The sequence below is a fragment of the Rhineura floridana genome, chromosome 3 (genome assembly GCF_030035675.1).
Source record: "Rhineura floridana isolate rRhiFlo1 chromosome 3, rRhiFlo1.hap2, whole genome shotgun sequence".
Classification (NCBI taxonomy): domain Eukaryota; kingdom Metazoa; phylum Chordata; class Lepidosauria; order Squamata; family Rhineuridae; genus Rhineura; species Rhineura floridana.
Genome location: NC_084482.1, coordinates 90186042 through 90209678, shown reverse-complemented (window position 1 = coordinate 90209678; position 23637 = coordinate 90186042). Strand labels below are relative to the sequence as shown.

The 23637-nt window shown below is 42.7% G+C and overlaps 1 protein-coding gene across 2 annotated transcripts in view; it reads right to left on the bottom strand.

Moving 5' to 3' along the window:
- The window catches only part of SH3PXD2B (SH3 and PX domains 2B), a 148913-nt gene extending 126214 nt beyond the window's left edge, over nt 1-22699 (bottom strand). For both annotated transcript variants that reach the window (XM_061616894.1, XM_061616895.1), the window contains exon 1: nt 22176-22699. In XM_061616894.1, the coding sequence (XP_061472878.1) occupies nt 22176-22247 (72 nt within the window). In that variant the 5' untranslated portion in view covers nt 22248-22699. The remainder of the gene's footprint in view (nt 1-22175) is intronic.
- Between the last annotated feature and the right edge of the window lie 938 nt (nt 22700-23637).

Genomic DNA, 23637 nt, shown 5'->3' with positions numbered 1-23637 from the left:
AGATGGGAAAATGTTGAGGAACTGGCCATAGAAAAAAGTCAAAATGCAATATAGTGCCTTATAACAAAGCTTCTTCAAATGGACAAGGACAACTTAAGGTTTACCAGATGATGGCCATGGTCAAAATAACTGTACAAAAAGTTTATTTATTATTTATTTATTATTTGCTTTATATCCTGCCCTTCCTCCCAGCAGGAGCCCAGGGAGGCAAACAAAAGCTCTAAAAACATTTTAAAATATCATAAAAAGAGAAGATGATGCTACTTCCACATGGCTGCATCTCTTGGGATGTTTGGACAAGAAGAAATTTACAGGCATCTAAACTGAATACAAGAGAACACAAAATCCAAATAAAACTATATACCAGCTAAAAGTTTTACAAGCATATTTCTTGAGACAAATAACCAGCAGTGCACAAAACTACCCTGCTTCTGGATATGCCTTTTCCTGTACCTCCATCTCAAAAAACACAGTCTCTCTTCTTCAGCATGACTCTTTCGACTCTCAGAAAACGCATAAGCTTGTATCATTTATAAGCCCCACACAAGATTGTCAAACACTACCACTAGAGCCACGTGAAAAATTCACCAGTAAACCATGCTATCTTGAAAGATTTAAGGAAAGCCCACTTACTCATCTTTCTTGCTGTCTTTTTCAACTTGTTTGTGAGCTGCAATTTTTTAACTAAATTAACCCATGAGAAGCCAGAGTGAAGTCAGAAAGCATTACTCTCATGTAGGGCAATTGTGTCTTGACTAAGGACCAGGGTGTGCTTTTAGCCCTGCCTCCAGTTTTATATCTGCGTCACAAAACAACCGAGCATTGCCCACAATTTTCTGTAAGGGAAATTCAACGCATGAGCTGCTGCACACATGAAGGGGTTTCACACAGTGCCCCAACGGCATATAGCCCCTAAAGGAAGCAGAAGCCTGCAGGCTGACATTTCCTTGTGGACAGCTACACAGAATGCACCATTCCAGGAAACAGGTGTGCTGTCAATGGAAGGACTAAAACCACATCCGCACTCAATGCACAGTTGGCCTGCATGCGAGTGATGCATGAATAGGGCTTCCAATTTGGCTATATACTGATGCAACATAGCCAATAAGATCTGGCTATGTGATGACTTTTGAAGTCACATAACACTGAGGGCAACACTTCCTGGCTTCACTCTGGGTTAAGACAAAAAAAACCTAGTGTCAACATCTGCAGGGAATACAATCGCTGCTATTGGGTAGGGTGAGGTGAACACTTCATCAATGCTCCCCTGGAACTTCAGGATTGTGCAGCTGGGAGACATGTTGGTTCATTCCTCGTAACTGACTGCTCAAGATAAAGAAAGCCCCTGCAATGAGAACCTTCACTTTGGAAAAAATAAGAACCCCGTTGCTCAATAGTTGCTTTCATCAGGATCTATGACTAGCACTTTAGTATCCTCCTTTCCACACTTAGTTTGTAGCCTCAAATTTCAGTCAGAGAGAGGGAAAGGGGGGGGAGAGAGGGAGAGAGAGAGAGGGAGAGAGAGAGAGAGAACGCACATGCCACACTTCATCTTCATCTAAATTTGGTTTCCACCCCATGAGCATTGTCTTTTAAAATTATCACCACACAACAATCCCAAAGGCCTGACACAAGAGAAGACTTGACTGTCCAAGACGGCAGGGACAGGAATTAGAAGATGCATCAGGAATATGCTCCCTGGGAATGTTCCTCATAGTCAGCTAATTTCCCACCCACTTACAGAATTTACTGGCCTGGGAAAACTGGTAAATATTTAGAGATCACAGGCTGTTAGTCTTGGCTGTTGGCCATGCCACACAACAGCTGTATCTCTTCCTTAAGTTCTGCTGCTGTCTTTGCTTCCCTCTGTTCACCTCTTGGTAAAAAGAACATGTTGCATCCAAAATACGCTCTACAGTACCCAAAGCCACTTTGCCCAGCCTTGCTAGCTATTTAAAGGTGGACTGACTTGTGACATCAATTTTTCCTACACAGTACCATGAATTCACTTCCCGTGCCACTAGGCTGAATTTCTCAGGTATGCGAGTGCACAAGAGACTTAAAACAAGCACTATAAAAAGTCACCTTATTTCACATGTAGAAGCAGAACATAAGTAGAGGCTAAACAAGGGCTTCTGTAAGTCAGATTCCTGAAGACAGCAATGGAAAACCTGAGACCTTCTTGATGTTGTTGCACTACAACTCCCATCATCCCTAATAATTGACCATGCTGGCTGGGGCTGATAGAAGTTGGAGTTTAACAACATTTGGGAGGATCACGGGTTCTAAAGGGTAATATGGACAGACCATCCTCAAGGCTATACCCCCACTTGCAGCTAGTTCCTGCTAGAAACCTTCCTATAGCTGCCTCTTCCAAACTACAAGCAGTACAGTAGGGCCCCGCTCATACAGCGGGTTATGTTCCGGACCCCCACTGTAAAGCGAAAACCGCTGTAAAGCGGATCCCATTGACCAAAATGGCACCCGGCAGCAAAAAAACACCGTAAAAGCGGAACTAGCGCTGTAAAGCGGGGCCTTTCTGCAATTCACAACCGCTGTAAAGCGAAGCGCTGCAAAGCGGGGCCCTACTGTAGTTTCTCCCTCTCTCCAAATGCATATACACCTGTCACCCACTCCATTCAACTAAAAAGGCATCATCCTCTGCAAGACCTGGTGGGCACATACAAGTTCCCAACTATTAGGAAGCAACTCCCAACTCCACGGCAATGAAGAAACATCAACTGTTCATCCTAGGCCATTAACCAATACTCTGACTAACAAAGGCGTGTAGCAATACATTTCCCTCTGATGAAACTTCTCTGCATGCTCTCTGAAAATAGAATATTGAACATTAACTTTATCTAGCCTCAAAACTTCATGGGGCCTTTGTTAGCTCCTGTACTGGGCGAGCTCACCTATGCAAGTCACTTCAAGCAACGCCATAATACAGAACCTCCATTGCAGTTTATTTCATTCTTTCCTTTACTCTCCCTGAAGCTGAAAGAACCATTCTGAAGTGACTCCGCATGCAGAAGAACCAGCACTTGCTTGGAAACTAGACCAATAAACTCCATTTGGTTGCATATTTCTCTACAGTTGAAAAGAGAGAGACATATCCACCTGGGTATTCCTGTTCAGTTGCAAGACCAGCCCAAGCCCTTTTGCTACCTTCTCCATGAAAGATATTTCCTGACACGTGTACACACCCTTCTGTTTCTTGGGAAGATACATTCTTTCTCCCAGCCAAGCCTCTTTTCTCAGCTCCCTTCTGCTATTGCACCCCCACATTGACATCCATCCCTGCTGCAATCAAGTCTGTCCCTATAACTTTTTCTTTTCCTGTTCTCCAGTCAATGGCTAGAACCCCATGCATAGTGCTACTCGGCAATAGTTATCAGTCATTCCATGGTAAATTGCCAAAGTCCTTGTCTGTGTGTACTCAACACACCTGAGACTAAAGATGCATCAATTGCCATGTGAAAGAAAAGGGGGGCCCAGGAGAATTGGTACAGCTATGCTCCTGGCCCTTTACAACCGTAGCAAGGATACCATTTAGAAAGCCCAAAATAGGGAGGCATAATTATCACTTTTGCAATGTGGATTTTGAGATGTGGATTTCTCTCCCCTGCTCCTTCATTTTTTTTCTGGGTATTATATTTCAATCCCTATTTCTCCCAGGTTTTGTTTAAGCACTCTGAGCTTTAAATAAAATCAGTCTCCTGTTAAGTAGTTTCCACAAATCTGATTAAAGTCTCATGAGAATATGCTTGAAATACAGGCAACATAAAGAAGGGAAAGCAACAAAGATATACAGGCATTTCCAGCCCCACGTGGAAGTGTGCTCTCTCTATCTTGCTGGCTCTCTCTCTCTCTCCCCACCCCCCATCCCAGGCAGGCTGCCAGAAGTGATCCATTACTGAAATGCTATAGAATGCTTAGTGAGCCAGAAATTCTGGGGGCCAAAGACCTAAATGATGTCATGCTGGCTGCTTTGCAACAAGCTCTTTTGGTGAACCAAGTACATCTTGGGAGTTTTCTAGAGGAAATGGAACACTGTATTTGCCAGATATAGCCTCTTCATTCTTGATCGTGCTGCAAAAGAGGATTGCGTGTCTGATTTTCACATCCCATGAAGATGTTAAGAAAAGGAACTTTTCCAGTAACCTTTTAGCTGATCATTCAATGACCAGTACAAGTCATACACACTAGAATTGTGGACTGGTTCACACCTTCACCATTTTGATAATTCCATATTCATAATGGGACACTGGAGCTGAATGAGACAACTGGACACCATGCAACATTCAATGCTGGACAAGCGCACATATATCCCTCATCACAAATTGCACCATACAAGTGAGAAAGTTATTGTGCTCATGTCCTGCTTATAGGCTTCCCATAAACATCTCACTGGTTACTGTGAGAACAGAATGCTAAACTAGATGGGCCTCAGTTTGATTCAGCCATGCTAGGCTCTGCTAACATCCAGAGGAAGGCTTCCATGTAAAAAACCTAATACCCCAACATACATTCATATCACCATACTAACTAGCGTGTGAACTGGCACTACAACTCCCAGACGGAAGGAAAAATCCATTTGCTAATTTTTAAGGATGGTTTACCAGTAACAATTGGAAATTTGGTAAAAACTCCCCCGTCCCCCTTTTCAGGTCAAGTATTAGCTACATGAGATGCATATTTTAATCGCAATAAATTTTCTTTTCCAACCTGTACCAATTTACATAGATGGGAAAATGTTGAAGACCTGGCCATAGAAAAAAGTCAAAATGCAATATAGTGCCTTGTAAAAACCTTCTTCAAATGGAAAAGGACAACTTAAGGTTTACCAGATGATGGCCATGGTCAAAATAACTGTACAACAAGTTTATTTATTATTTGCTTTATATCCTGCCCTTCCTCCCAGCAGGAGCCCAGGGCGGCAAATAAAAGCTCTAAAAACACTCTAAAACATCATAAAAACAGACTTTAAAATACAGTAAAACAAAACATCTTTAAAAACATTTTTTTAAGCTTTCAAGACATTGTTTTTTTTTTTAAAGGCTTAAAAAAATATTAAAAATCAATTTCAACACAGACACAGACTGGGATAAGCTCTCAACTTAAAAGACTTGTGATAGAGGAAAGTCTTCAATAGGCGCCAAAAAGGTAACAGAGATGACGCCTGTCTAATATTTAAGGGGAGAGAACTCCACAGGGTAGGTGCTGCCACACTAAAGGTCCAGTTGCTTTGTTGTACAGAACGGACCTCCTGATAAGATGGTATCTGCAGGAGGCCTTCACCTGCAGAGCGCAGTGATCAACTGGGTATATAAGGGGTAAGACAGTCTTTCAGGTATCCTGGTCCCAACCTGCTTTATACACCAAAACTAGAACGTTGAACTTGGCCTGGTAGCAAATGGGCAGCCAGTACAATTCTTTCAGCAGCGGGGTGACATATTGGTGATACCCTGCCCCAGTGAGCAGTCTCGCCACTGCACTTTGCACCAGCTGCAGCTTCTGGACCAACCTCAAGGGCAGCCCCACATAAAGCTCATTACAGGAATCCAGCCTGGAGGTTACCAGTGCATGCACAACAGTGGTCAGGCTAGCCCGGTCCAGAACGGCCACAGCTACCTTACCAGCTGAAGCTGGTAAAAGGCACTCATAGATACTGAGGTTGCCTGGGCCTCTAATGACAAAGATGGATACAGGAGCACCCCCAAACCATGGACCTGCTCTTTCAGAGGGACTACGACCCCATCCAAAGCAGGAAACTGATCAATTATCTGAACTCGGGAACCACCAACCCACAGCGCCTTCATCTTGCTAGGATTCAGACTTAGTTTATTGGCCCTCATCCAGCCCACCACCAAGTCCAGGCAGCAGCCAAGGGCTTGCACGGCCTCTCCCGATTCAGATGTTACAGAGAAACAGAGCTGGGTATCATCAGCGTACTGCTGACATCTTGCCCCAAATCTCCTGACGACCGCTCCCAAGGGCTTCATATAGATGTTAAACTGCATGGGGGACAAGATAGTACCCTGAGGCACCCACAGCACAATTGCCAGGGGGCCAAAAGACAATCACCCAATGCTATTATCTGAAAACGACCCTGGAGATAGGATCGAAACCATTGTAAAACAGTGCCTCCAATACCCATCTCACCTAGTCGGCCCAGAAGGATATAATGGTCAATAATATCAAAAGCCACTGAGAGATCAAGTAAAAGTAACAGGGTCACACTCCCCTTGTCCTTCTCCTGATAAAGGTCATCTATCTGTTTACCAAGGACAATTCAGTCCCATAACCAGGCCTGAACCCAGATGGGAATGGGTCAAGATAATCTGTTTCATCCAAGAGTACTTGCCATTGCTGTGCCACAACCCTCGCAATTACCTTCCCGTAATTGTCACAGACCAATGGGTCCAGGATGGGCTTTTTCAGGAGCTGTCAAATCACCGCCTCTTTCAGGGCGGCTGGAACCACTCCCTCCTGCAATTATGTGTTGACCACACCTTGGATCCACTCGGTCAAACCCCCTCGGCAAGCTTTAATAAGCCAAGAAGGAGAAGGGTCGAGAGGACACGTTGCAGGCCGCATCATCGCAAGCACCTTGTCCACATCATCAGGCTGCATCAACAGAAACCATTCCCAAGAATTTGCACTGGACACCTCACTGGAGACTACAGTAGATGTGGATGGGACGGCATCAACACTGCTACAGAGGTGAGCAACTTTACCCTCAAAGTGCCTAGCAAACAATTCACAGTGGGCCTCCGAAGGATCTAAAACGCAATTTCCTGGAGTTGATGTCAACAGACCCCTCAGAAAAACTCCACCAGAAGGCTACTTGAGGATGCAATGGAGGCACAGAAGTGGGCATTCTTCGCTGCCCTCACCACCACACAGCAGTCATGGTTATGATGTTTTACTCATGCCTGATCAGCCTCACAGCACGTCTTTCACCACTTGTGCTCTAGCCGTTGTCCAGCCTGTTTCATTACTCTTAGCTCAGTGGTTGTCGGGATTTCCTTTTTTTTTTTTTTTTTTCAATAATTTTTATTCAGATTTTCATAAAACATACAAGACAAAATCATAAAACATTCAAAGACAAAAAACAAAATCAAAAATAGTTAAACAAAAAGAAAAAAAAGAAAAAAAAAAAAAAGAAAAAACAAAAATAAAAAATAAAGAGTAAAATATTGACTTCCCATTTGTCAAAGATCAAATCAGTTATAAGTCTATAATATATAACAATCCTGTCTCTTAAGTCATATTATAAAATCACTTTCCTCCAGTAGTTATCTTACTTAATCATCAAATCTCATAAACATTACTTTATTCTTTCCACAAAAAGTCAAAGAGAGGTTTCAATTCTTTAAGAAATATATCTATCAATTTTTTTTTCCAGATAAGCATATCGATTAATCCATCTCATTACTAATTATGATAATCTTATTGTCATAACCATAGTCAAAATAAACATTTCAATTAATCCATCACATCAGAATCTGTTAGGTTCAATAATTTCAGTAGCCATTGTTCTATTATCTCTATTAGTTCCATTTTCCATCTTCCATCTTCAGTAGTCTTGTTAAGTCCAGTAATTTCAATATCCAATCTTCCATTATCAGTATTCCATAATAATCTTGCTGTCAAAGCCATAGTCATATAGTAAGAGTCTGATGGGGATTACCTCTATCCCAAATATTTTCTTGCCATCCATTCTGAATAGGTTGCTGAAATACTGCTGTAAAATCATATCTCTGTTCTTTTTTTCAAAATACACTGGGTCATCTCTTAAAAGTTTTTCCATTGTCACATGGCTGCAGTTAATTCCATAGATTTTCTCTATATTGGGCTCCATCACATCATTCCAGTCCAGAAGATTATCCATGCCATTGATAACTTTATCTCTAGAATCTTCATTCATTTCTTCAGAGATAACATTGAGTTCCAAACAATAGATTTTATTTCTAAAGTCCATAGACTCCAAATCTTGTTCCTGTTCCACGTTGGTTCCAATCTCCGGGATCTCCTCTCTCACAGGGACCCCTATTCCAGTCTCCAGGGTCACCTCTCTCACAGGGACCCCTGTTCCAATCTCCGGGGTCTCCTCTCTCACAGGGACCCCTTCCAGGGTCACCTCTCTCACAGGGACCCTTATATCTTTAATCTCCTGCTTCATTTTACTCAATTCAATTTTCATTATCTCAATCTCATCCATTATTTTCTGAAACATAGTTATTTCCAGATTTTCAGCCACTTTCTTAATTGCCATTTTAAAAGAAAAATATAGGAAAACCACTTCTTATTTCAGCAACAATTGGGTTAATACTCCAAACTTGGTGACATCACAGTATAAACAGAGCAGACAGCCTTATCTCTCCAATAGTTAAGTAAACAAAATGCAGTTCCCAGGATCGAAACAATTAATGGCAATCGTCAAGAAACAGATTCGTCAAAATAAAATAGACCAAAAAGAGAGTAGTCTCAAAACAGTATAATATTTTTCAAAATAAAAATCTGGAATAGAAATCCCTCTTCTGTGTATATCTTTAGAATGCAAATCCAGGACAGCTTTTTGCAACAAAAACAGAGATAAGCTATTAATTAGTGCGTAGCAGAGAGAAGTTATGGCTCCCCAGTGAGATGTCAAAAACTGATCAATCTGGCAAATCTCTTTTAAACAGCAACAATTTAAGTCAAGTAAAAGAAAAATATAGAAAGAAGGGTGCTTGCCTGTTAGTGCGTTCTCTCTTAGAAGATAAGGTGAACGTTCGCTTTATCAGATAGAGCTTGCTGTTAAAAATCCGTCCCACCTCCGTCGGCTGGACCTCGTCCCATAAATTAATGAGATCTGGTCGTCCCAACAAAAATAGGCTTTGAGGTTAATCTCTTCGTTTCTCCCTACCCGGGAGAAGTTTAATCAGTCAAAAAAAAAAGAAAAAACTGACTGATATATCTGAATAAGCTTCTTTTGAGGCAGGAGCCCGTCTCAAAAGCAGGCACAGGCTAAGTCACCCTTCCCGGAAGTCCGGTTGTCGGGATTTCCGATCGAGATCCTGAGGATGCCCTAGGAGAAAGTGGGGAGGGGGTTTGGGATTCCAGGAGTTGCAGATGGGGAGTGAGGAGGAAGGGGACGAGCGAGAGATGCAGACAGTTAGGGACCTTGGAATTCCAACAGACGAAGACTCATCCCTACCAGTTCTCACGCCTCCTTTCGTGCCGCAGGGAGGGGGATGGGAGGAGGAGACGGAAGAAGGAGGATTCCTAAACCCCCCCTCAACCCAGCAGTCCTGGGAAGAAGCCGGCACCCAGCTCTCCATTCTCCGCCCCCCCCCGGCTGGATAGGGAAGTCAGCACTTCGGAAGGGGAGGGGCCCAAGGATCCCCGTCTCCTCGAGCCCGAAGAAGGCAGAGGAAGGATGAGCAGAAAAGGGGGGGAGGCGGGGAATCTCTCAGGAGAAGCGCGAGGTTACGCGACCGCCTCCCTCCTTCATAAGGGTCGCAGAGGCGGGAAAACTTTGCTCTGTCAACTTTCTTTCAACGCTGCAGGATTAGGTAGTTAGGGATACTAGTGATTTAGAATAGGGGTTTGCATGAAGCGCAGTAAATATAACGTTGAGATCTCCTTAATAAAGAAAGAATTGCTTACAACATTGAGTCTGGTCATTGAGTCTCAGCCTGGGCGCGACAGTGGTATACCAAGGTGCAAACTGGGCTCCACAATGCCAGAGAGGGTGCTCAGGGGCAACCGTGTCAAGAGCCCAATGCGCCTCGCTGTTCCACAGCATGACAAGGGCTTCAACAGGGTCACCTGCTGTATCTACTGGGAACTCTCCCAGGGCATTCAGGAATCCAGTGGATTCCGTTAGTCTCTGGGGAGGACCATCTTAATATGTCCACCACCCTTAGGCAAGTTCTGCTTGCCTAAGGTAGCTTTGGGATTCTATTTCTTTAACAGCTGTCCCGCATCCTCCACTTATGGCTGGTAACTTTTCAAAATGGAGGGAAGCAATAAGCAATGAATTAAAACATTTCCCTGGGTATAGGCTAGCTCTGGGGCATACCTAGGGTAGCTCTTGAGATCCCAAGTCATCAATTCATATCCAAATAGTTTTAATTAGATCTCAGGTTGGTGTAATTCAGGAAAGAGCACAATTTTAGCCCCAATCCTCCTCCACATTTCATTTGGAGATAGTTAAAAGCAATGATATAGACTAATAAAGAGTTTTGAATCATATTATCACAGTTTCTTTGTTAAGAGACCAGGGCAAATGGAAAGAGATTGTATCCTGACAATTCACCTATTGCTGTAGTAACATCTGATCCATTTTAATCTTGGAAGCAATAACTTTATAATGGTAAAGCTATAATATAGATGCGACTAAGAGTGCCAAGATAACAAATATGCTGTCTGAAATAATAAAAAGTTAACTCTAATGCTGGATGAAGATTCCAGTGGTCAACTCCAGCACTGACTGAGCTCTAAATGCATGTTAGTTGCATAAAACAGAAATAAAAAACAGCGGTGGGGATTGGTGTGCTTTAACACCCATTAGGGTCACAAGCGGAATGCATACCATGAGGATAAAAACTCTCCTCCCTGCAATATACAGCAAGGTACGCTGGGGGAGGGGAGAGAAAAGAAGAACCCTTTACTCTTTCCTACCTACGATATAACAGTGTCCTAAGACAGGGTGGGGGCACTGGAATCTAATGGTAGATCAGAGTGATTTGCAATAGATTGACGACTTCTAACTCCCAAATCTTTAACAATGGCAAGAAAAAAATGTTTTCCCTCATTGTCATCACTAATTATGCTGCTGAAAAAAGTGAAGAAAGCTGGGGAGAAGATAACCGCAAGTGGATTCTGTGTGTGGAAGTTGTGGTATTCAAAACAAATTCCTGTAGTCATTGCTCTTTAATTCTAAGAATATGTCTCTATCACCTAGCTCTGGTTGGTGGATCTTGAGGTTCTAGTAAAAAACTAAGCAGTACTGAAACGCTAGTATGATTGATCACCAATGTAGACAGGAGGTGCTGTCTCCTGCTAATTATGTGTTTAATTAGTTATTTTAGATATAAAATATGTCTGCACGTTATTTGCACAAACAATCAGAGCAGGACAGGAATTTAACCAAATTGGGTTTTAAGTCTTTGTCATGTCAAGCTTAAACCCTGATAAATTAAAATCTTACTGTGTATAAAGAAGAAAAATATCCTTCTGGGTGATAAGTTCTGGCTGGGAGAAGACTGTTCCTCATAGAGAACTTCTTGTATGATCTCATCTACATAACATAATTCCCTCCCAATCTTCCATGTCCTTTGAAAAACTGTAACAAGCACATATTGAAGGAAAAGGGGCTGGAAAAAATAGCGCAAAGGAAAACTGCCAAGAGTGACAGGCTGCTAGAGAAATGCAAATGGTATCTGTCCAACTGTAACAGAGCTGTCAGAAAAAACTGCTACTCAAAGCAACTCAACAGGGAGGGGAAAAAACCAGCAAGTCACAAACTTGCCTCCTCCACTTTTGAAGCCACAGGATACTTTCAATATGAACTTACACCAGAAGTCAAGGGAAATCTTCCAAGTTCATCAAATGTAGCATCAACATAGCATCATCAACACCCAATGTTATCAAGAGGGGAACCAAGTGCCAGAACATTTTAACAGGAGCAGAGCAGATGGACTTAAGCCCGTAACAGGAAGACACAGCACAGGACACCAACAATACTAGAGTCTGACCAAGAACTTGGACTTTTGGGGGCACAGATTTCTTCTTAAAATCCCTTCAATTTATTTGCTGCTGACTTTTTAAATCCTTATAACCAGTGCATTTTAAGTGTACACAAGTGGGGTTCAGTATCCTTCTAGAAAGTAAAATTTGAATACTTCAACATGGGGGGCTAAATATAACATTAGGTTTACCAGGACAAGCCATGCAAATCATAAATCAGTGATCCCATGTTTTGTTTGGAAGACAACGCCTCCATTTCCTGTCTACCTAGAGAATGGAAATCCAGAACAGTAATGCTGCAGCTGTGCTCTCATTTCTGAATTTCCATGGGTAGCAGCTGTGCAGCATGTCTGAGGACCAGGTGTAAGTTTACACAGTGCCAGTACTGCTGAAGGAGCACCAGGCCACATGCATTGTCTCACAGCTTCTTATACTACCAAACGCTTATCTGATGCTTGGTGTTGGTCAGCACCAAACAACTGTCTAAATCACCCAAAGTCCACATTACAAAGAACCTATTTAAAATTTCTGCCAGGTCTTTGGGGACTTCAGTTCATCTCACAGCTTATCAAAACAAAAGAGGACTCCAGCAATTTCTGCACAAGCATCAATTCATGAGCCAATATGTCTTTGGATGCATACTTACATATGTTCAGCCTTGTAATTCACACAGTGCAGTGGCTTGGTTGCACACTGCATAAAATGCCAGTGCTAAAAATCAGCATATCTCAACAGGGTTAACTGTGGCTCAGAACGGTGCATGCATAATATTAGAAAAGAAGCATTTTATCAGCCCCCATATGTTAAAAACAAATATTTCAATTACTTACTTTCCTCATCCATCATTCATTACCAGAATAACATCACTAGCAAACTCCATTACTAAGACACCCATCAAAAGCTAGTTTCCAATGTATACATCTACTTATTAGCATTATTAAGGCTGGTATAGCACAGTGGGGAGGAGAACCTGGCTGGGAGTCCAGAGTCTGTGAGTTCAAATCCCTGCTTGTGTCTCCTGGGTGTCAAGGGACAGCTAAAGATCACCCCCACAGTGAGTGGCTCAGGGGTTACGTGCCCTGCCACCTGTGCAGCCGTGGGCAAGCTGCATACTCCCAAGGAGCCCAGTTGCCCCCCAGCTGGCAGTTGCGGACAAGGAAGGGGCTGGCTTGTGCAGCTGTGGCAAGCTGAGCAGGCCCTAGCCAGCTGGGGAGGACTAGCCTCAGAGGGAGGCAATGGTAAACCCCCTCTGAATACCACTTACCATGAAAACCCTATTCATAGGGTCAGCATAAGTCGGGATCGACTTGAAGGCAGTCCATTTCCATTTTTTTTCATTAGCATTATTAGAGGAAAAACAGCTACCAAAAATGTAACCCTTTATCTGCTGTTGCAGAGGGAGAAAGGTTCCCAGAGTCTCCCAGTACCACTGTAAGTCTAGCACTGCCAACCCTTTAGTCCAACCACAATGACAAATCACTCTGTTTCCTCCCTTCACATAAGCTCATAGCTCAGCTCTAAATACAGAACCATGTTATCGTCCCCTTCTTTCTGCAAGTTGTGGAGCAACATAATGTGCCATCTATATCTATTTTAATCATATTCCTGATGCCATGCAAGGGTTCCTATAGAAAAGGAACCAACTTACTGATATTTTTGTAAAGAAATAAGTGTCTAGTGCTTTGATTATATGATTGTACTGTGTTGGAGAGGATTAAGGGCACAGACATAGGACAGTAGGTCTTGTAGTCTTAACAGAGACTCTTTCCCTTCAAGTCTCAGCAGCTGTACACACGCTGCAAATGAGTGAGAGAGTGTCCTCTTTTTGAAGCTGCCACTGAGAAAACCAGACACTAATTGAGGTCTGATACAGCCATGGTACTAAATTTTGTATTTTTGCCCCCTCCTCCCCACATACACTCCTCCCAGACTCATTGTCTTCAGACTATTAGGCAACCCAGGTCAGAAGTTCTGATCTCTGAATACAAGTTGTTCTATAGACCAAACAGATGTTGAGCCATTCATCAGATCAAGATAAAATGTTAATAATCAGCCATGAGATGGCAAAAAAAGTTTAATTCACCATGAAACAGATCCGATACCTTGACTCCATCTTAACTTGCCTCTACCAAGAAGCAACCACACCCTCTCTTCCCGTTTCCATTTTAAGTGTTGTTATCCTGCAGTCAAGTATGCTTCTAATTCACCCTATGACCTTCCAAATGGATTTCTTCTCATGAAGTCACTGCTCAAGCACTTGTTTCTTCAGACTAAACAGTCGGTTCTTCTAAGCTTTTTCTCCTCTGACATTCCAATCATATAGCATGTACATACTGCTACTCTGGAAGGCCTCCATGCCCTTTTTAAAGATAAGCAGCCAATGTCATCAATGAGCCCAGTAACTAAGATACAGAACAGAATCACACCTCACAGGTACCTACAGATGCATCAAGATGATTTCCATGCATGCAATATATATCCTCTAAATTGCAATGTATAGTACTGCTGGAAGTTTCTTCTAATTGGAATATTTGGACTTGCATTTACATCCATAACCATGCCAACAGTATGTGGAGCCATGCAGGCAGAAGCACCACTATCATGCTGCAAAATGGACTTTGCCTTTGCTTTCCTTATGCACTTATAAGAGAAACTGGCATGCCTTCTGATCATAGGCATCCACCGAGGGGGGGACAACTGCCCCCATCCAGATGAGCCGTAATTGTCAGATCCCCAGCTTTCTTTGTTTTAAAGTGTGTTCCTAGCATTTGTAAAATCTGAGATACGAGACAAAATGTGTAAGCTGTATTCTTCAGTTTTTGTGAGAAATAAGCTTGCTCCCCACCTCCCTTTTATGCTTGTACCATGTATTTCCAACCTTATTTGCCTTTCCAGAACTTGGTTATAGGGCTCTTGCTGTCACTATCTCAAAATGAGTGATGAAGCAGAATAATGCAACTGTGCTCAAGTCTCACAAAATGCAACTGAAACTCACTGCAGAGATGCCACACTGCTACATGAACGAGAGGATAGCATTAGCTTGAAAATGACAAATTAATGAAATGGAGAAGTTAAAAAAAAACAGGTACTGCTTCCTAGACAAGTACATCCTACTATCACTAGTTACTGAAAGGATACTACAAAGAAATCTTTTTTTAAAAATTATTCCAATTTACAGTTTTCCTTTTCAAGGCAAAATATAGTATCTGTCTAGTGGGAAGTTACAAAATAAAAACATTGCGCAAAAGTACTCAGGAGGGCCCTCAACAGTAAACCAACTGGGGGTTCACAATCATTTGCCAGAAGAGGTAAGTTGCCAACATCTCTCCAAATTATATAGAAATCCTAATACAATATATATAAAAAATACAGCATAGGTATACTGTACCATTACAAAATTAAACCAGGTCAAAGTTCATCTGGGTTCAGACACAATGCTAAGCCAAGACATAGTGTAGCCCCAGGTAGCACAGTAGAAGAGGACCAGGGGAGGAGCATAGTGGCCATAACCTTCAATCCTGGAACCCACGTTTGTTTCTTCATGCTAAGCCATGGTTTGGTTTAGCATTGTGTGTAAACTGTGTCTATCTGTTAATATTGGGGAAACATGCAAGATCTTTTATTGACAAAGAGGCTTGCAGGAATGAGACTCTGTTCTCAAAAGACAGATATTTAATGCTCAGAACAATTGGTGAGGAGTAGAAAAACTAATAACAGTAAAAAAAAGGGGGGGGGCTCCATAATGAATATAAGATCTTACTCCCTGGGAAGTTTAACAAGATTATTTAACTGAGCGAGCACAGCTGGGCAGAAAAAAAGATAATTTCTAACTAAATGAGAGACATGCTGATAGAAGTACAATGTACATCCTAATGCCACAGTTATATGTACCACATTAATTCATTAACTAGATATTATTAGATGGGGCAGGGACAAAATACAAGTTATATGCCTGCGTTACTCAGCACTATGTTACGGCCACCATGGACATAAATGTGCACAGTAACAGAGCCTCAAAAAGATCTTTCTAGAATTCCATAAATTAGCAGCAAAAGTTACTAAAGAACAGATCTTCATTAGCCTTCTCTCTGAAAACCATTGTCTCCATTCCTGTCCCTCAATTGAAAAATACAAACTTTCCACAGCAATAAGTGCAAGTTTTGTTCTGTCATTTCTAGGTCAGACTATGGCACTCTGCAAGTAGGGAGTTTTCCAAACTCATGAATATCAAGCAACTGCCTTTATGGAAGAGAAAGGCAAGTTTATGCTCAAAGCAGCTGAAGTCGTAACAGGCATATTTACAGTTGGCTCTAACCTCACACAAAGTGCCTATAAGTAGTCAACGGCAAGATGACTCAGTCTCATCATCCCCACTTATTGTTGTGAAAATAGGTTTGGAGTGTTTATAATTAACTGTCTTTGGGCATCTGTCTTGTTCTTATGTACAGATTCAGAGGGAAACAGTGTTCCCATTCATTCAACTTTAATCTAGTTCACAGGATTTCAGAAACAGGGACATAATTTTCTCAAAAATACATTTATTCCTCCAAACAGCAGAAGGCAGCAGTATATATAATCCTTCCCAATTTTATCCCAATTACCACCCTGTACGGCAGTTTAGGCTAAGAGATCACTTTGGCATTGGTCAGCCAGTGAGCTTCATGGTAGAAAGGTTAATGTAACAAGACTGTGCATGAAAAAAGCCAGCAATTTCCCCACTAATGCAACTGCACTTTTTCTAGCAGCTGAACACAGAGATGGCTGCACGTTCGTTGCCCATGAGTACAGCCTGGTTCACCATTCTCCATGTGGTCATGTATCCAAGTACAACTATACATGATCAAATGGAAAAAATTCGCCATATGAACTGGCCTTGCGATTCATTCCAGTTCTGAAGCCTGCCTGAACAATTCCAATTCTTTCCAAACAACTATTGTCAGGAGTGGGGTACTTGAGTTCCAGAATCGCTGGAATGTCACCGATGAAGAAACAGCAAAGGTAACAAAACAGGAAGGTAGTCACATATTCCCTTGCAGATGATCTCTTAATGCACAGAACTTTCATAACAAAGTCTCTTAAGATAATAACATGTTTAGAGATGTGTTCAGTTTGGAGGTAGATGGCACACTCACATCAATTTAAGGGAGGGGGGAGGTTCCAAAGTCCCCAAAAGCAAACAAAAATAATAGAGCTCCAGAGACAAACGAAGATTCCTAAATTGGTCTTTATTTTTACAGTTCCCCTTCAAAAGATGGAAATATAAGGCAAGCTGCAAAGCAGGAACTATACATTCCAAAAGAATTCTTATCTTGTATTTTCAGTTGTTGGGATCAATGGAACGCATATGTGAAGGTTTAAAAATGGGGTGGAAGACTGCTAGTTCAGGTAGAAGAGAAAGACCAAAGCTCTCTTCTTGGTGCAATGGTCAGCAGTAGATGACAAATCAACCATAACATAGATATTAGTTCAATGATTGTCAAAGCTCAGTTACACAATCACAAGTCCATTTTCTTTTTAAATGGGTTAAAAAACCTTCTGAGGAATCAAATGAGAGCAAGAATAATTGTGGTGGATATTTTCCATTTCTGGAAGAAGAGGAAGACTGCAAGTTGCCAAGAGGGAAGGCAACTTTTAATCCTTCACTTAGAGCAGTAATTTTTAGCAGAATTATGACATCACCAACCATTTTCATGCTACTCCAAGAGGGAGAAGTCAATATTTTTTCCATCATAAGTAGCTGGAGGAAAAGGGCAAGACAGGAAAAAATCTGCGTCAACAATGAGTCTCAAGTCCAGTTCGTGCAATATATTTTTGCTCCATGCAAACAGTCCTAAGTATACAATCAAAGAGCTAAACATAACTAAATGAATTCATTGGAGATATATGGCCAGCAGAAATCCTTGTAATCTTGGCAGGTAAGGGAAAAATACACAGCATTAAGGGAAGATCCACATGCTACATAGGCTTGGGAGCCACTCCATCAGGGTTACCTCCATATATCTCCTAATACTAATGTATGTGGGGTGGGTAGGGGTGGGGTATTTGCAGGGGAGAATCAGTACCAAAAGAATCTTAACCCTTTTCCCTGCTCATCAGCTCTCCTCAACAAATGCTTCCCTAGTCACATATTTTTAGAACATTGTTTTCTCCAGCAGGGCTACACAATAAAAATCAAAACTAACCAAGGTGTTTTTTTTTAAAAAGAAACAGCCAGCAAGGCATTGCTAGGAAAGAATCCATAAGCACTCCCTCCAGCTTTTCCCACAGTAAGTGCTGTTTGTGAACACACATTTGCTCACATGAAATGTGTTTCCCACCTTACTTTTTGCTTCTGCTATCCAAAGCCACAATTATTACTATTTTGTATGTCGCCTAGAGTGGCTGGACAGCCAGCCAGATGGGCGACTAATACATTCAATAAATAAATAAACGCAAAGAGGCATATGGTTAGCAACTGGAAACAGCATACTTGACCAGATGGATATTTGGTCTGATACAAGAGGGCAGTTCGTATGAAAACTGGTTTTTCACAAGGTGCAATCCCAGCATGTAGGTAGCACACAATTAAGAATATGCAAATGAGTCTCAGCAGGGCTCCACAAATTTTAGCTGGCCTTGGCAGCCAAGCCAAGATATCTGATTGCCAGGATCTTGCCCTTCCCCTGAAGCACAATCCCAGAAATGAGTCCCATTACCTAATAAGTATTCACAGGGGATTGAAACATAAGTCCCTGACCTTAAACTGTAACTCAATGGGAGGTAGGGAACCTGCTCCTCCTTCAACTCCAAACTTTCAGAGATGGGAGAGGGAACCAACAACTTGTTTTAGTGCCAGCCAGCTGAGGCACTCTGAGTGCATCATTAACCCATCACCACCAAAATGACCAAACACAGCTTTCTCCTCTGGGGTAGACCTTGTTTTGATTGGGGGGGGGAAATCCAAGGGGCTTAGTTCACCTTTTCTCCCCACTGCCAATGTGGCCATGTTTGGAGGGTTTTTTGGGGGGTGGGGTAACAATCCCTTTCTCATCCCCATCTTCAAACTGAAGACTGGTGAGCAAAACTGTGGACCTCAAGCAGAACCTCAAGTTTATACACCCTCCCACACTATGCACATGAACTAACTGGGGCCTCTATAAGTAAATACCTAGAGAAGCAGACCACACTCATGCCATACATCACTGCAAAATACGCTGGCAAGATAACAGAAGGGCCTACCCACACAGGAGTTTTAAGCATACAGACTGCAAATTACATTCAGTGAAGGTAGAAAGCACAAACCAAGGCTTGTTCCCATACACAGACAGACTACATACTGAGGTCAAGGGCAAACGAGCCTCAATACATCATGAACTCAAGGAGTTGAAGTTGGTTCATGCGGAGTGCCGAACCATGGTTTGGTGCTATAGAAGAATGCACCATTAATTCCTGTTGGGTGGCAAACCATAGTAAGTTGTCACATTTGAACAAGCAAACAATAGTTTGTGCAAGCCCAGGAGAACTTCCATTATAAAGCAGTCTATAAATTGCATAAATAAGTAAAGTGTACAAACCAGAGTTTGCAAGTTTGGATGTAACAGCATTCTATGGTTTGCCACAAACCAGGAATTAATTAATGTTCTCAAAGGGAGGAGGGAGTGCAAAATTACAGAGCTTGTTTCTGCAGTGCCAACCATGGTTTGCCATTGCATATGAACAGACCGCAAGACACAAGCAACTGTCCAACTCTATAGTGAGTTAGAAAACAAGATTGCCTCGTTTCAATAACAACAGGTCATTAGGGTATGTCAATCAAATCTTATGTATATTTGAACTGAAGAGCTATACTACCAAACTGAGTCTTGCACTGTGGGCAACAGAAGATACAATTTCTAAGATTATCCTTTCCCAAATGTCTCACTTTTTCCCATGTGTCTATATATGTAACAGCAGCATTGGTTACCCTACTATCTTTTTCCCTTTGATTATGCATTTTCTCCATCCTCTGATGTCCCAGACAGAACTGGAACACAGCTAGTAGAATCGCTATTTGTAGTCACTGGCAGACCTTTCCGAAGACTATGAAACCTGTTCCAATCAACTCAAGAATACATTTGAAAGCAGGGTTGGGTCCACCATTACAGCAATGTTTGGTGCAAAGGCAGTATACAAACTGAAGAAAAAAATATTAACAACAAAGAGCAAAAGACCTAACTCTGCCCCAATCTAATAAGATACATAAAACAATTTTGTGTCATAAGCAAGGCATTTTACAAAGCAGGCATTACAGAAAGCAGCAGCAATCTAGATGAAGCAAGAAAACTTTTTGAAGTAAATAGAACCTCATCTCCAAATGTAGCCAATTCTAAGCACGTTAAATGCATTTTGGCTGCTATCCTAAACATACTTTGTAGGGAGTAAGCTCTGTTGGACAAGAATAGGATTGTACTGTAAATCATATCCACCCCTTGCTATCCTTTGTCTCCCTCTCTCTCTCTTTCCCTTCTTCAGTATTAAAATTTAGTAGATTATCAGCGTGGTATAGTGGCTGGAGCAGTACTCCTCAACCTGGTGCCCTCCAGAGGTTTTGGACAATGACTCCCATCTTTCCTGACCACTAGCTACGCTGGCTAGAGCTCATGGAAGCTGGAGTCAATCAACATCTGAAGAGCCACCATGTTGGAAGGTCAGACAAGGAGTGGGGAGATCAGGTTCAATTCGTCTCAGCGGCTCACTGGGTGACCTTAGGCAGGTCACTGTCTCTCAGCCTAGCCAACCTCACAGTTACGTTGTGCAGATAAAGGGGGGAACCCTGCATGCTACTTTAAGTTCTTTTGTTGAAAGGTGGGATATAAATGTAATAGAATTTTAAAAATCAGATTTTAAAGAAATTGTAAAGCAAAGTATACACTGAAGGCCACTGTTACTGAGAACAGTTAAAATCAGAAAACCATCACAATGCCACAGCTATTTATCTCAAAAAAGGGAAGAAATCCTTTCTGATAATTAAGAGTTCTGTGCAATGGAAGAGTATCCATACATCTACACCATTAGAAGTGGGTACAGTAAGAGACTGCCATACTCGTTTGTACTATCTACTACAGCGTATGAGGATATGGAAGTAAAAGATCTGTATTCTCTACTCCTGTTTCATCCTATACTACCATTCACTCCTTGTTCTCCTCTGCATCCTAACCACCTCCTACTCAACTCCCTTTGCATTATTCTCAGAACAATCACGTTCCCATATGTGGAACACAACCTCCTGTCTCTGAAGGCTCTCCTTGCACAGTTTCACCTCTTATGGATTCTATTTTTTCTGCTGTGAATGAATTAAACATTGCCATGGATTCTTTAACAGCGTGAAAGTTGCCAAACAACTCTGCAGGTAGAGAATGTATTCCCCCCGCAATCTATAATGTATTTGTACTGCGCTAAATGCTTAACCCAAGGATTTATCAAGCAATAAGCAGAATATCAGAAGTGGGAAAAGAGATCCTGAAAGAAGAGGAGGTGTTTGCCATTCAGCAGATGTGCCCTGGTTTAGTGGAAATGACAAGTTGCAGTATCCAGCCCGCCAGTCACCAGCCCCAATGGATACGCACTCCAAACAGAATCTGACAGTGTTGACACATAGCAGCCAGGTTCCCACAGCCTTACAATGTTTGCAAAGCAGAGTGGGCACAAAAGCAGGGAATACCAGAGGTCTTCTTGCCAGATTTGAAATCTGAGCAAACTTCTCCCTCCCACACAATACACTGTACCAATAATGGGGCAACCAGACTGCCTTCTCTATAAAAGCACACTGTTGAATTCATAGCTGGGAACAGGAACCTGGCAGGAAAACCACTACTTTCCTTTCTGAGAGACCCATGTAAGAGATTCTTTGCCAGGAGAGCAGCTGCTCTCCAGATTCCCCTCCAGCAGTTCAAAATTTCAAGCAAACTATTAAAACAAACACCAAGGGAGGTATAACCCTCTCCATCCCACGAGGGGACCATCCAAAGCATTGGCTAAAGATGTAAGCGATAGGCTGGTCAACATGTACAATCCTGCCTTTCTAATATCAACAGTGGTGAAAGAAAAGAAAGACAGACTCAGGCAGCAAGAACTTCCTGCCTGACTTGCTAGGAAGTTACAGTATATGCACAGACAGACTATTCCAGTGACAACATTCACTCATAGTGGATCAAGCAGGGAAAAGAGAAGACCACACAGAAGCGACTGCAGAGAGAGGATCCCCTCGCCTTCTTGCTAGGTAGCTGCAGCCAACGCCCCCGCCCTACTCTCAAAACCACAGGGAAGGTCCCTATGCAAGATCCTAGCACAGCAGCTTCATCAAGTGCAGAGGCTTTGCTTCCCATGTGAAGATGAACGGCTAAAGAATTCAAAGTGCTCTCACAATACTACTCCCCACCCGAACGCTGGTTACGCACACACACACACACACTCACATAGTGTTTGTTGGGAATTCGCCGCTTCTGCACGTCCAGCACCTTCACCTCCAAGATACTCTTCCGGGGCATAGCTTAGGTCCTCTGCAACCCGAACCCCAGAAGAAAACAACAAAATTAAGGGGTGGGGGAGTGCAGATCTTGGGCTGAGGTGCAAGGAAAGATAAGACGAAATAAATCCCTCCTCCAGGAGGTTGGTGCAGTCAATGCTCCTGCCCAAAGCGTACAAACTTTTAAAAGCAGCGGTTGCAAAGAAGAGCAGATTGTGCTGCTAAGGATAGTCAAGCCTGAGGCACACAGCACCCTCGGCGCCTGCCTGCCTTTTTTTTCTTTTTGCTTCCTCTTCCTCCCCCCTCGTTCTACCCTCTTCTCTCTTTCCCTGTCCAGAGATTGCAGATGCAAGAGGACTCCTCCCAGCCCATCCCTGCCAAAGCAGCCTATCCCACTCAGGCACAGGCACTGTGGTTATGCGCTCTGATCCAGCCTCGCTCCCTCGGGCTCTTAAAGGGCCACGAGCACCTTAGAGCTCACAGTGCCTTAAAACAAAACAGACGTAACGCACAAGACGCCAACCCCCTCTGTTGCTTCAGCGCCTCCGTCAATCCACCCCACGGCTTTTGCTTGTGCGATGAAAAAGGGGAAAGCCGAAACTTTTCAGTTATGGCCGCAATACGGGTGAAAACTAGAATTGGTCTGCAAGCCGACACGTTCCTGCCTTTTGCGACACAACCCCCGCACAATTCTTGCCTTTCTTTCAGGTCATCCCCCACCCCCATAAATCACTGCAGAGACCTGGAGGCATGGCTTAAATACGAACTGGAAGGGCATCCGAGAAAATCTAGGACTAAATTACTGTTAGGAGCGGGTCTCCATACAACCTCAACGTTAATTTTAACCTCTTTTTGACCTCAGCCCCTCCCCCCATTTTTAAGTGAAGGAAGAAACAGAGCGCGAAAGCAGCAGCTCGCTTCAGCCGAGGTCAAACTCAGACGTCGCCTTTTTCTCAGACCTCGAAAGGCACTGATTAATCCTCGACTGAATCTGAAATTGCAAAACTTAAATGGTTCTTGAGGCTGCTGTGACAGGAGGCGGCGCAATTAGTTTCCGAGAGAGGACGAAGGCATTAAGCACTTCGAACTCCTTTTCCACAACTTCTGTCCCTCGGTGGATTATCCATTGCAAGACACAACAGCCCTCTCCTATTCAATTATCCTCTACTGAGGGACTCGCGGGTGGCATACTGCTGGCTTGAGGAACCTTTGGTCCGCCAGATGTTGCTGAACTACAACTCCCATCAGCCGCAGCAAGCATGGCCAATGACCAAGGATGATGGGAGTTGTAGCTCAACAACATTTGACAGGCCAAAGGTTCCCCATATCTGCCATACAAGCTTTAATATGCCCCCTTGAGCCCTGCAATAAGAAGTAAGCAGTTGCTCACTTACATTGCTCCTTCACATGTT